General features: G+C 39.6%; 1 protein-coding gene and 1 long non-coding RNA gene across 2 annotated transcripts in view; one reads left to right on the plus strand and one right to left on the minus strand.

The window, feature by feature from the left end:
• The first annotated feature begins 6,522 nt into the window (after positions 1 to 6,522).
• Positions 6,523 to 8,254, plus strand: LOC135253053 (uncharacterized). The gene is made up of 2 exons (XR_010329521.1): positions 6,523 to 6,683; positions 7,396 to 8,254. It is a non-coding gene; the product is annotated as an uncharacterized LOC135253053 (long non-coding RNA).
• A 2,405-nt stretch (positions 8,255 to 10,659) lies between these two features.
• Positions 10,660 to 13,368, minus strand: part of flt1 (fms related receptor tyrosine kinase 1) — a 57,016-nt gene continuing 54,307 nt past the window's right edge. The window contains exons 27-30 of the mRNA XM_064331830.1: positions 13,150 to 13,262; positions 12,471 to 12,540; positions 11,887 to 11,978; positions 10,660 to 11,574 (exon numbers count right to left, since the gene is read on the minus strand). Coding sequence (XP_064187900.1) covers positions 11,391 to 11,574; positions 11,887 to 11,978; positions 12,471 to 12,540; positions 13,150 to 13,262 — 459 coding nt within the window. The 3' untranslated portion in view covers positions 10,660 to 11,390. The remainder of the gene's footprint in view (positions 11,575 to 11,886; positions 11,979 to 12,470; positions 12,541 to 13,149; positions 13,263 to 13,368) is intronic.

Genomic DNA, 13,368 nt, shown 5'->3' on the forward strand with positions numbered 1-13,368 from the left:
TTCTTCTTCTTCTTCTCATTCTTATTTTTCCTGCCGCCTATCCCACTAACAACATGTCTCCCCATTGGACATTTCACTAACACCAGCCAAATCTGCCCTACACGACCCAATCAAAAACGCTCATACACACGCAAAATACCCATACATTTTTATTCTGAAACATTTCCCGTTCAAACAGCTAGTCCGCCTGTGGCCTAGTGGGTAAGGTTACAGTCTTGGGAACATGGGGTCGTAGGTTCAAGCCCAGCTTAGATCACGTTTCTTTAACCTGCTTCAACCCTCACTAATAATTGTCTACTAGCCTACTTATCAATTATTGCTCTTGCACCATATTTACCCGCCGTTCACCGTTCTGTTATTAACCGGCTACAATATTGCTAAGCCACATGGATTCAACGGGAGCTCTTCTGTGCTTACTGGCCTGTGTTCTTTAAAACCACCGGCAGGTTTGCTAATGATATTTCACGCATTGCATAGCTATGGCATTAGCTAACGAAGTCACGGCAAATGTATTCCTTTCATTAAAAAGTTACACCAGTTCACCACTGTGCCATTTCTATTAACTATATTTCTTCACTGGCTACCGTAGAAAACTTTCATATCAGCAAACGCCACGTTTCTATTTCTACATTCATGTTACCTCGCTCTGTTCTCTATCTAGCCACATACGCTACAAACAATTACTACTTATGTACATTCTGCAACTCCGCAATTTGAACAGCTAATCCATCTGTGGCCTAGTGGGTAAGGTTACAGGCTTGGGAACACTGGGTCGTATGTTCAAGCCCAGCTTGAAACACGTTTCTTTAACCTGCTTCGATCCTCACTAATAATTGTCTACTACTTCTTAATTATTGCTTTTGCACCATTTCTACCCGCCGTTGACCGTTCAGTTATTAACCGGCTACAATATTGCTAAGATATATGCATTATGACTTACCGTCTGTACGTTCAGTTATTGACCGGCTACAATATTGCTAAACCATATGGATTCAACGGAAGCTCTTCTGTGCTTACTGGTTTGTGTTCTTTTCTTTAAAACCACCGGCAGGTTCGCTAATGATATTTCACGCATTGCATAGCTATGGCATTAGCTAACGAAGTCACACACTGGTAAACCTCACTCACTCACGGCCACCCATATGCATTTCATGACGCAAATGTATTCCTTTTATTTAAAAGTTACACCGGTTCACCATTGTGCCATTTCTACTAACTATATTTCTTCACTTGGCTACCGTACAAAACCTTAATATCAGCAAACGCCACGTTTCTACATTCATGTTACCTCGCCCTGTTCTCTATCTAGCCACATAGGCTACACACAATTACTACGTATGTACGTTCTGCAACTCCGCATTAAAACATTACATTTAAAATCATGATTCACTCATAAGTATAACTACTAGCACTGAACATGAGAAAAACACATTCGTGCAATAGATTACATTACAGGTAAATAATGTGTGCAATGTTATTTGACCCTCCACTTCAACAACCAATGTTCAATACCGACTGTTATATATACCATTTGATAAGGAATATAAGCTCGCTCATGGTCACTCCATTTACTTCGCACTATACTCCGTGATCATGTCAACCTTCACCTACATGCCCATTCTGCTAAAAACATATTGTTTCAACTACGGAATTTCGTAATTTCATTTTAATTTCTCTCGCACTGTTGTTATTCTCTCATATGCAAAGCCTGCTGGGACATATGCGTCTGCTCCTATACTCCACTATCATGTTTTCCGGTTCTAGTTAAGCAAAACGGCGAAGAGGATTCCTACCTGCAGATTAGCCTATCAAAATGCCTTATAAACCTTACAAACACTAAAAGTGCATCTCCACGAAATAACAGACAATGGAGCAGGACAGAAGGATAAACCTTACAAACACTAATAGTGCATCTCCACGAAATAACAGACAACGGAGCAGGACAGAAGGCTACACAAGTTGCGACCTAGGGAGTTATAATTCTACGGGCGTGTTGATTATTTGTCAGTCAAGGCTCGTTGGATGGACGTCAAATCCGTGAGTACATACCATATTCCATCTGCGTTTCTGATGCGTTTACGCTTACGCCACTGCATCCTATCTCACAGCCACTGTTTTACATATATAGCAAACCGAAACTGCTGAACGGTACACGCTCATCAGACTGTACAGATTCACACAACGATAGCCATAATCCACAACCGTTTCTTGCAGGGTCGCATTTCTCACTCTCATAATAAAACGCTTTGCAAAAAGAACTGATATCTCATAAAAAACACGTTTTCAACGTACAAAAATGCCAAGTTACTAAAAAGTATTGATATCAAAATGACGCCAAGTTACGATACTACAAACAATATAGGCTATCTTGCCTCACCGAAATGACATAAGATGTATCTCAAAGCAATGCTACCCAATATTTCCTCAGTTCTTTCAAGTCACTTGGCCCTGTGTTTTCTAATCTTACCATTTCTCAATGTCATGCAAACTTTCTGTCAGATCAAAGAGACAAATATTTCGAATTGCCTCATGGAACACATTGAACATTGTACATTGAAATTAATGTATAAATTAATTAATGTACAGAACTGCTGCTGAGCAACGACAGGAAGCACATTTCTCCAGAAAACATGTTTATACTTGCTTCTGAACTGAATTTGAGTACATGTGCAAGTTATTGTATATTTGCTACGTACAATAAATACTGCATGTAAAACACATATTGTACATACATACATAGAGAACTTCTTTATCCGCATGGGGACATTTCCCTGGCAGCATCTTACATTCACATTCACGAACACACTTGTACCAAGAAACATACTATCATTCACGCAACAGAAAGCCTGGGCAGCGAAATACATAGGCCTACATACCAATACAAATTGGACATACACACACCTATTCAATCAATCTTGACCGTGAGAGAGCCATCCACACATATATTTGGCCTGTTCATGTAGTGCATGCTTATACACAGGGCCAAGTGACTTGAAAGAACTGAGGAAATATTGGGTAGCATTGCTTTGAGATACATCTTATGTCATTTCGGTGAGGCAAGATAGCCTATATTATTTGTAGTATCGTAACTTGGCGTCATTTTGATATCAATACTTTTTAGTAACTTGGCATTTTTGTACGTTGAAAACGTGTTTTTTATGAGATAATATCTACAGGGCAGATCGCGCTAACAAAGGAGGGGGAGTAGCGATCTATGTAAAAATTAACGTTGAACTGCTCCTGTGTCGAATCGATCAGTAAACCATAGTGCTTCGAATTGTCTGTAATTCAGTTACATCTTCCTAATGGTGCTGATCTTACAGTAGTAGGATGCTATCGCCCACCATCGGCGTCACATGAAGCTGTAAGACTGCTTTCAGACTTCCTTCATACGTTTTCTGACAAGGAGTATGTTTTATTGGGAGTTTTAAATTGGGACTGGCTCTCGACGACCTCCAGTTCACTTAAGGACATTTGCGACACTCTAAATCTACCGCAACTAATTAACTCTCCAACTCGGTTGAACTCCAAAAACATGGATAAGTCTACATTGCTTGATGTTATTCTCACAGATTCTCCACATAAATACTCTGCAGTTGGAATATTCAGTAATGATGTCAGTGATCACTGTACAGTTGCCTGTGTTAGAAACTGCAAACTACCCAAGATTAAGCCCCGTCTTATTTTTAAAAGAAATTATAAACATCTCAATGAACAAGCCTTTGCGCATGATTTGTATAATAGCGACTTGGACCTTGTCTGTGTAATGGCGGACGTTGACTTGGCGTGGAGTTATTTTTAAACAACCTTTTTGGCCCTAATTAATAAGCATGCACCTCTGAGAAGATTTAGAGTTATTGGTAAAGACAACCCATGGTTTAATGAAACCATCTCATCTTCTATTAGAGAGAGAGATAAGGCATGGGCCAAGGCTAAAAGAAGTAATGATGTCGGTGACTGGGTTCAGTATAGGGCATTAAGAAACAAATGCACAAAATTGATTTAAAAAAATACAAAAAGTGATTACTACCTTCATTCAATAAATTAAAACCTTAATGATCCAAATAAAGTTGATTAAAGTTGATTAAATCTTCATCAGGGTCTATGACACCCTCTACTCTTCCTGATCTTTTAAAGGTAAATCAAAATGAAATAAAGGGTACGCATAACATAGCAGATGCATTTAATAAGTATTTTATCAATGCAGGCTTAGCCACTCTCTCAAATCTCCCTGTAGAGACAGTGTAGCCACCACCCTAAGTTGCCCGGGAGATAGTTTACATTTTTTCCCCTATTTCTCCCACTCAAGTTTATAAAGCTCTATCGAGTCTTGATTGTAAAAAGTCTGCTGGTCCTGACCAAATTGAGCCTTATTTTTTAAAAACAGCAGCAGATCTGATTGCGGGACCCATTGCCTCCATTTTTAATCTTAGTCTAACCAGCGGTTTGATCCCCAGCTCCTGGAAGTCAGCATTTGTCCTTTATTAAAAGGAGGAGATCCCTCTGTTCTGGATAATTATCGCCCTATTTCCAGACTATCCGTAATAGCTAAAGTATTTGAATCCCTAGTAAACAAACAGCTAAAACATTTTTTGTCTGATAATAATATTTTAAGTCAAACTCAGTCAGGTTTTAGACAAGGGCATAGCACTATAACTGCAGCCATATCAGTTACAAATTATATTTTTACTGCTCTGGATGATTAAAAATCATGTGCTGCGCTTTTTATTGATCTATCCAAAGCGTTTGACTCAGTGGATCATGGTCTTCTCCTGCAAAGACTCAATTGTATAGGATTTAGTAACCCTGTGCTAAGTTGGTTTTCAAATTATCTGACAGGGGGAACTCAGTGTGTGTCTATTGACAATTATAATTCTGTACCTCTAACCGTAAAGACGGGTGTTCCGCAAGGATCTATTTTGGGACTGATTTTATTTTCTATTTATATAAATGATCTTGGGGTAGGATTAAATCCAGCAAAGGTACACCTTTATGCAGATGACACAATTATTTATATAATTGTAGCGCCATCTTTAAAAGTGGCAATGGATTCCCTACAGACTGCTTTTAATTTATTGCAGATGTCACTTGTTAATTTAAAATTGGTTTTAAATTCTAAAAAGACTAAATTTATGGTTTTTCACGTTCCCGTTCATCACCCATTGACTGTACGGTTTTAACACTAGATGGCACTCAGCTAGAGAGGGTTACCTCTTACAAATATCTCAGCATCTGGTTGATGACAAGATGACCTTTAGCGTCCATATTGATAGCCTTCTAAAAAAAACTTAGACCAAAGTTAGGTTTTTATTTTCGTTTAAAAAATGTTTTCCTTTTACTGCTAGAAAAAGATTAGTTCAAAGTACTTTTTTGTCAGTATTAGACTATGGTGATGAAATGTATATGCATGCATCTTCATCTCTGTTGAAAAAAACTGGATGCTGCCCTGCGGTTTGCAACTTGTGCAAGTGTACATACGCACCATTGTAACTTATATGAAATGGTTCAATGGACTTCATTGTATCCAAGGAGAAAAACCCATATGTTAATTTTTATTTTAAAAGCTTTACTGGGTAAACTACCGCAGTACATATCCGGCTTACTGGAATATTACTCCAGTAGCCATAACACTAGACCCTCAGAGAAAATTTTTTTTTTTTTGGTATGTTTTTAATATGAAACTTTTATTTTTCTGCTGCCATCTTGACCAGGACTCCCTGGCAGAAGAGATATTGTATCTCAATGGGACCTCCCTGGTTAAATAAAGGATAATAAATAAATAAAATCGCGTTTACTGGACATTTTTTCTTTTGATATCACTAGCCTGAGTATGCTTAGAGGTTTTAATAGAAACTAGGCATTGACCAGGGAAATCCCATGAAAAGTTATTTTCAAGAAACCACCTGTTAATAGATAAAAAGTCATTCTGTCTGTAGTTATGGACACACTTAGTATCCAGGCCTGATGCGCCATATAGGCGTTGAATTTTAAAATCTGCAGATTGAACCGAGGAAGTCCTGCATATCTGGTGAATTTTCCTGAAACAGATTTTGAGAACAGGCAGATCCATCCGGTACCCACATTGCCAGTCATCCAGCTAATCTGCCCAGTGCGGGTCAACTCGTGTCATGCAGCCTGAGCTATCGGGTATATGTAAGGAAAAGAAAATTTACTACAAAAATGCCTTACTTGAGTACTGAGTTGAGTTCATCTGAAGATCATTTATGACTTTGACAAGAGCTGTCTCAGTACTGTGGTGCGGTCTAAATCCTGACTTGAAATAGTCAAAGTAGCCATTTGAAATTAAGTAGTCATACAACTGGTTGTACACAATTCTTTCCAGAACCTTGCTAATAAATGGGAGATTGGAAATAGGTCTATGATTACTGACAGCATCAAATTTGCTCTTTTTGGCTGGACTGCAACAGCGGGGCCAGCCCTACAAACGCGAATGTGTCTGACTGACCGACTGACCGACTGACCGGCTGACCGGCTGACTGGCTGACTGAGCGATAAAGTTACACCGCGCATGTCTGTGACATCGGCCGGTTCGGTCCAGCCACTAGGTTTTAACCTTTAGTTTTAGCTACGATTTAAACTGACTATGACGGGAAGATATCGAAATGAAGAGGAATAAACTAGTATTTTAAATTGAATCGAGAAACGCATGAAAGAAGCTCAACGTAAGTTGTTTGGTACTACCCCCATAAACACATTTTCTTTTCTTTTGTGAGAAATAAACGGCAAGTTAGCCAGCAAACCGAATTTAACGACAAACATGTTATCGCTAACGTTAGCCTTTATCGAGATCACACATCGTTAGATTTCAGCTAAAAGAGTGGGTAATTTACATACCTTTTGTCCCGCTGACGTTTATTTATCTGTTTTCCCCTTGTGACTGATTCATTTTCGTGGCTTGCTAGCTAACTCTGTCCCGACTGCTACTGATGGGTGTGAAACCAGGGTTACATGACGTTAACGTTAGTCTGTAGGTCCCAAAGTAACGTTTAATCATTGCGAAATATTTCGAACTATAATTTTGTTTTCTAAAGTGTTAGTCTAACTAGTTGGCTAGGTGGTGTAGTTCGTTGTCTGACGCTATCGTTAAGAGGGCAAGGGGTCTAATTTACTGTTGAGATTAGCCCAGTTTAATTTAGCAGACGTTAACCTAATAGTTACAAGCATCGCTGTTTGCTTTGTATTAGTCATGATTTAGCTGTGCACTTTAACCTGAAGTTAGTCTACAATACACGAGTTTACGAATTAAGTTGGCAAGAATTCCGCGATCTGCTTTACTCGAGTGTATAGATTGGACGGCTGATATATTTATTTATGTAGACTATTATTATATTGGAAAAGTATTTGCATTGAACTTTTTTTTTTTTGTCTGGACAGCAACAGCGGGGCAACCTCTACTATCGCGAGTGTCTGTGATGAAGTTACACCATTGGTCGGCCGGAACAGCCAGCTAGGCTTTGACCTGGTCTTGTTTAATAGAGGTTTTAACCACAGCTGTTCTTAGCGCACTTTGGAAAACACCGGACTGAAGAGAGAGTATTAACAATTTGCAATACCTCTGCTAAGCGGTTAATATTAGCCTTAAAAATGCAGTAGGGAGAGGGTCAAGGCAGCAGTTAGAAGATTTGAGCTTCTGTACAGCTTCTTTATATTTATAACGTCAATAACAGTAAAATGTGCCATAGCTCCTCTACTGTTGTTGTGTGTGGAAGATGGAGCCATTACTTTCTTGCCTGACATAAGTGTACTAATAGTTTGTCTAATGATGATAATTTTATTGGAAAAAAGCAGACAATTCCTCACATTTTGAGGTGGAAAGAAACTTGGGGGCTATTAATGAAGGGGGTTCACTAGTCTATCAACAGTGGGGAAAAAGTATATGTGTATTGTTTGCATTTTCACTAATGATCTTGGAGAAAAAGGGCTGTTGAGCACTTTTAAATTCTAAATTGTATTTTTGAAGTCTATCCTTGTAAATATCATAGTGAACATGAAGTTTTGTCTTTCCCCACTTTCATTCTGCCTGCCGGCATTTTATTTTTTGCTGTTGTACAACTATACCGTTACTCCAAGGACCTTTTTGCTTTCCAGAGATAACTTAACTTAAGAGGCACAATCTCATTAATGCATTTGTTTAGCTCTACAGTTAAAATGTTCGACAAGATCATTGACTGAATGTGTAATGGGCACATTAGACCTAGTCATCATTTTCACAAAACTTTTAGCTGTGCTTTCATCAGTGTAACGTTTTTAACTGTTTTTACCCGTCTTTGTAATTCTGGACTTATAGACACATCAAAAAAGACACAGAAATGATTTAAATGGCAACATCAAAAGCTGAGACTGCAGTGACACTGAGGCCTTTTGTGATGATCAAATCTAGTGCATGCCTTCATTCATGGGTGGGCCCTGATACATGCTGAGATAGTCAAAAAGCCTCTAACAGACTAATCACTTCCCTGGCATGAGCATCAGTGTGGTTATCAATGTGAATAATTTTCCTGATATTATTGTACAGTCAAAGTCTGTGAAAATTTTGGACAATAACTCTCCAAAATCATCTATGAACCTGCTGGATTTTTAGGAGGACGGTATATAGTGAGAAACAGCACTGAGGTAGCACATTTCGTTTTCATTGCAAGGTATTCAAAAGATGAGAAGTCCCCAAATGAGAATTTCGTATACTGGAACACATCAGAGATTAACTTGCTACACCGAAAATCCAGTTTATGTTTACTGATTAAATTAGTAATAATAAATGTCTTCCCAGCTAAGGATCTTGGATCTGCCATTTAATAAGGCCTGTTTCAGTGGATGTGTCATAGGCCTAGCAGACAGGTTTGCAGTCAGAGGCAAATGTTGAATAAAAATCAAGTTAAGTTAGCCATGGTTGGTCTGAATACAGAGCGGGCCACCACAGGTCTATGGTAGGCAATGGTGGTGCCTATGTTTAGCCTAGTTCTTGTACAGGATATGGTTCTGAGAGATGTATTTCCTACCGTACTCGCCTGTCATGCACAGAGGTGGGAGTTGATGTTCTCAGGAAGCATCAGGGCCCCTTCTGTTTGGGTGAAGACCATCTCTCTTTAAAAAAAATAGGCCTTGCCCAAAACAGGTCGAAGTTGTTAACATAGGGGACCCTGATGATAGCACAGTAGTACTTGAGCCTGGTGTGAAGGGAGAACAGTTGGGGCCACCTCTTGATCCCTCTCTGGTGAGTGGGGAGGGGGCCTGAGATGATTATCTTTTTCCCAGTGTCCAGTAGTGAAGCGATGAGAAGTTTCTATGGCAAATATACATAAAAACCCTATGTGACACACACACAGTGTGATGTTAGCATTTTTTTTAAATTTGTTTATTGGTTATGCTTTATAGTTTTCATTAAACAAAAAAAAATTGATTTTCCAATTACATTTCACCCCAAATTTCCAAAATGAACAAGGTCTTCTGAACTGAAAACAGCTGTCTTAGCATCTGAGCATAGTCTTTCTATAGGCTATCACCCAACCGCAGTGCATTAGCGCTGCCAAACTCGCAGGATCAGGCAAACTAGCATACATGCCACACTGTGAGAGATGGGACAGACTACAGCTAGGCTGTGGGTGGGTGGGTGCTGGCGCACGGCTTGTGTAGGAGTGAAATCTGCAGAGATAGGGCAGATGTACATGTACATTTTGTAGATTTTTTCATTAGACACGGTTTTTAATGGTTTTCAGAAGACCAGCAATGGACATGGGGGGAATACTGCCACATGCTACAGTTGAAGTGGTTTGTGTGGTTTACAGATAATCCAGTGCTGCCCTGTTACATGTGGTAACATACAGCACAATTACAATATGGACCTTACTATGAGGAAGAGATCTTATGATGTTGTGCTCCAGAAGATAATATATTGGAGAATAGGTTATTATACTAAAAGATATAGGTCCAGTGCTTTCATATTCCATGTGGTCACATCAGAGAGTAGGTTGCAGACATCACTAAATAAAATGGATTATGTAATGTGTTACACATGGAAACATCAGCAAGTTGGTTACAGACATGACATAAAATAAACAGGATGGCAGACTGAGAACCACAGCAACCCTGTACTCTGTGTGTTCTATTAAATTATTAAGAATAAAAATATGAAAAATAATTCGCTTTTTAAAAATAAGATATAAAAATAACAGTCTTCCAGCATACAGTGTTTACAGTAAGAACATATTGCTCTTTTTGTTATAATATTGCTATACTGTTACAAAGATAATGATTAGTACCAATACATTATTTAATAATAACATTAATACTGTTGTTTTAAGCAGCAGATAGTAACACAGCAGGTGGTACACATTGTTGTTGGTAATTCCTTTCAGCTGCTCTGGCGAAGATGCACACTGTTTTCCTTGGGGAGAACACAGGCTCCAAGTGCTACGCACGTCAGCCCATTTTCTGAATGGTGTTTGCTGTGTTGGGGGTGTGGGGCCTGTGTTTTACTGAGTAGGTGTGGGGCATCAGGGTTTTGCGGTGAATGAGGTATTGGGAATGTGTGTTTTACTGTGTAGGAGATGTGCAGCACCTGTGTTTTTATTGTGGAGGAAGTGCAGGGAGTGTGTTTATGGTTGAGGAGGTGTGGGGAGTCTGTGTTTATGGTTGAGGTAGTGTGAGGCATCTGAGGAGGTATGGGTAGAATGTGTCTATGGTTGAGGAGGTGTGGGGAGTCTGTGTGTATGGCTGAGGAGGTGCGTGGTCTGGAGTGGGTCAGATGGTTTTGGACAGGTGATGGGGGCATGTCAGGTGGTGGTACACTATATGACCAAAAGTATTTGGACACCCCTTGGTCTGGGACTGTTTTTCATGGTTTCAGCTAGGCCCCTTAGTTCCAGTGAAGGAAAATCTTAATGCCACAGCATACAATCACATTCTATACTATTCAGTGCTTGCCCAACAGTTTGGGGAAGGCCCTTTCCTGTTTCAGCATGACAATGCCCCCAGGCACACAGTGAGCTCCATATAGATTTGATTTTGTCGAGAATGTTGTGGAAGAACTTGACTGGCCTGTACAGAGCACTACCTCAACCCAATTCAACGCCTTAGGGATCAATTGGAATGCCGACTGATCTGATGATTCGTGCCTGACCTCACTAATGCTCTTCTGGCTGAATGGAAGCAAGCAATGCTCCAAAATCTAGTATTAGGCCTAAACCTTCAAAGAAGAGTGGAGGTTGTTATAGCAGCAAAGGGTGGACCAACTCTGTATTAATGCCCATAATTCTGGATGAGATGTAGGATGTCACGTGTCTCCCTACTGTTGGCCTTGTAGTGTATGTAGGTGGTGTGGGTTTTCAGTGTTATGCAAATCATGTGGGTCTTGTGTGCTGTGTAGGCTGATGTTATACAGAAGGGCAGAGTAAGGCAGAACTGTAGCCTGGAGGTGGAGTGCAGCACACCTGAGAATTGCAATCACAAGTAAACACAGAAAGCCGCTCTTCCTCATGGCCAATAGTGGGGCTGTATATACAGGGCCGGACAACTGCAGATGGGAGATTCTCCCTGCTCCGACTGCCCCCGAGGAACCTGCAGAGCACAGTCCTGAACCTCAACACACAGACACACACCTGGAGACACCATCTGAACACACATGCACGCACATGAACACAGTCCCACACCTGAGAACAGACACATTTGAACATAATCCCACACATGAGCACACGTACTGTACGTGCACATGAACAGTCTCACACCTGAACACACATATACCTTTCAACTTCTGATATCAAACCTGTTCCTCTGATATTATTAAGAATGTATAATAGCCAAGGCAATACATCTTAAATGTGACTACCCCCAGAAACAGGTGTGTAGGGTGTATTTCAGTCCCTCACTTACCTGTTTGAATGCAGTTCCATACTCCTGTCACTCCACTTCATAGACTGTAACTCCTCTGACAGAAGAACCATCCCACTGTCTGTCTGGTAATCCTGTAAAATAACACTTACTATAATATTGTACAACATTTGGACACCTGCATTATCCATCAGTCTATACTTCCTTTAAATCTTTTATTAAAACAATTATTGCTTCTTTTAATTGTTATACCCCCCCTTCCCTTTTTTTAATCTTTTATTTTTTTTAAACTTCCCATTTTAAATGCCTTTTTATAATTTTTTTAAATGTTATTGTTTTATTATCTTATGTATGTGAGTTCAGATATTTCCATTTTACTGTACACTTTTTTGCTGTATTACATTTTTAAGCACCTTTTCTTTTCATATCAGAGAAGCAATTTGAATTACTAATTTATGAAATGTTTTTTGACAACATGCATACTGTTCATCATAGTCCAGTGAAAAGTATGACAGTGTGACCAAAACAGCCTGGCCTGTGTATGATTTAACATGACACAGCTCAGTGTGGCTAAGTCACACTGCCACTCCCTCATTGTGATTGGCATTTCTGATGAAAGGACTCACTCCATGTAGAGGATCTGTGTATGGTGGCTCCTCAAATGTGATCAGGCTAGCTGAGGACTGGCTGCTAAATCTGAAATAAGGGAAAGCAATCTGTGAATTTACACCCAGCTTTACATTCTGCTGTGCAAATACACTGTAATATAAGGAACTTAATATCAGCACATTGACACTCACCTCACCACAATCACCTCACCTGTCCACCTTGATGTATTTTTCACAATTTTCCATTTATACCTTTAAACCAATTGTCACAAATTTTGGGACTATGTCTCTTTAATAGCTAAAGATGAAAAGTTATCAAAAGCAACAGAATTGTCTGTGGTTAAATGAGCAGCAGTAGAATTTGATGAACCAGAGAGACCAGATCTTAAGTGCATACAATGTGCACTTAAAACAGGGTAAAAAGACAAAAGAAGAACCTTTCAGTAACTTCTAAATAAATTGGTAAAGGAACTGAGAGGCTGAGGCCAATTTATATATTGATCTAATAAATGAAGCCAAAGGCAATAGCAAGCAAATCTGGGAAAAACTCAGTAGAGTAATGAAGAAGGACAACAATACAGTTAGCAGTGAGCTGCAAGTTCAAAGGATCATGACTTCACAACCATTAAAACACAACCATTAAAACAAGTCATGTATTATTTTGTGGCTGACAGCACATTTCTGATCCAGTCATTACCTTAGACTTCCCATGCTGTTGCAGTTCATGTCAAGCTGCATGCTGTTGACCTCTGTCAGTGCAGTGCCATCCATGGCCAGGGAGGAGTTAAGGGGGATATAGTCTTTCCCATCCTGTTCCAGAAGTAGAAACACCATTTTGTTTTTACAAAAGGGGTTCTAGGAGATGCAGTCTTCCTCATCTTTTTTCAGGAGGCATTATTTGGGATTGAGCTGTTAG

The sequence above is a fragment of the Anguilla rostrata genome, chromosome 4 (genome assembly GCF_018555375.3).
Source record: "Anguilla rostrata isolate EN2019 chromosome 4, ASM1855537v3, whole genome shotgun sequence".
In the NCBI taxonomy this organism is placed as follows: Eukaryota; Metazoa; Chordata; class Actinopteri; order Anguilliformes; family Anguillidae; genus Anguilla; species Anguilla rostrata.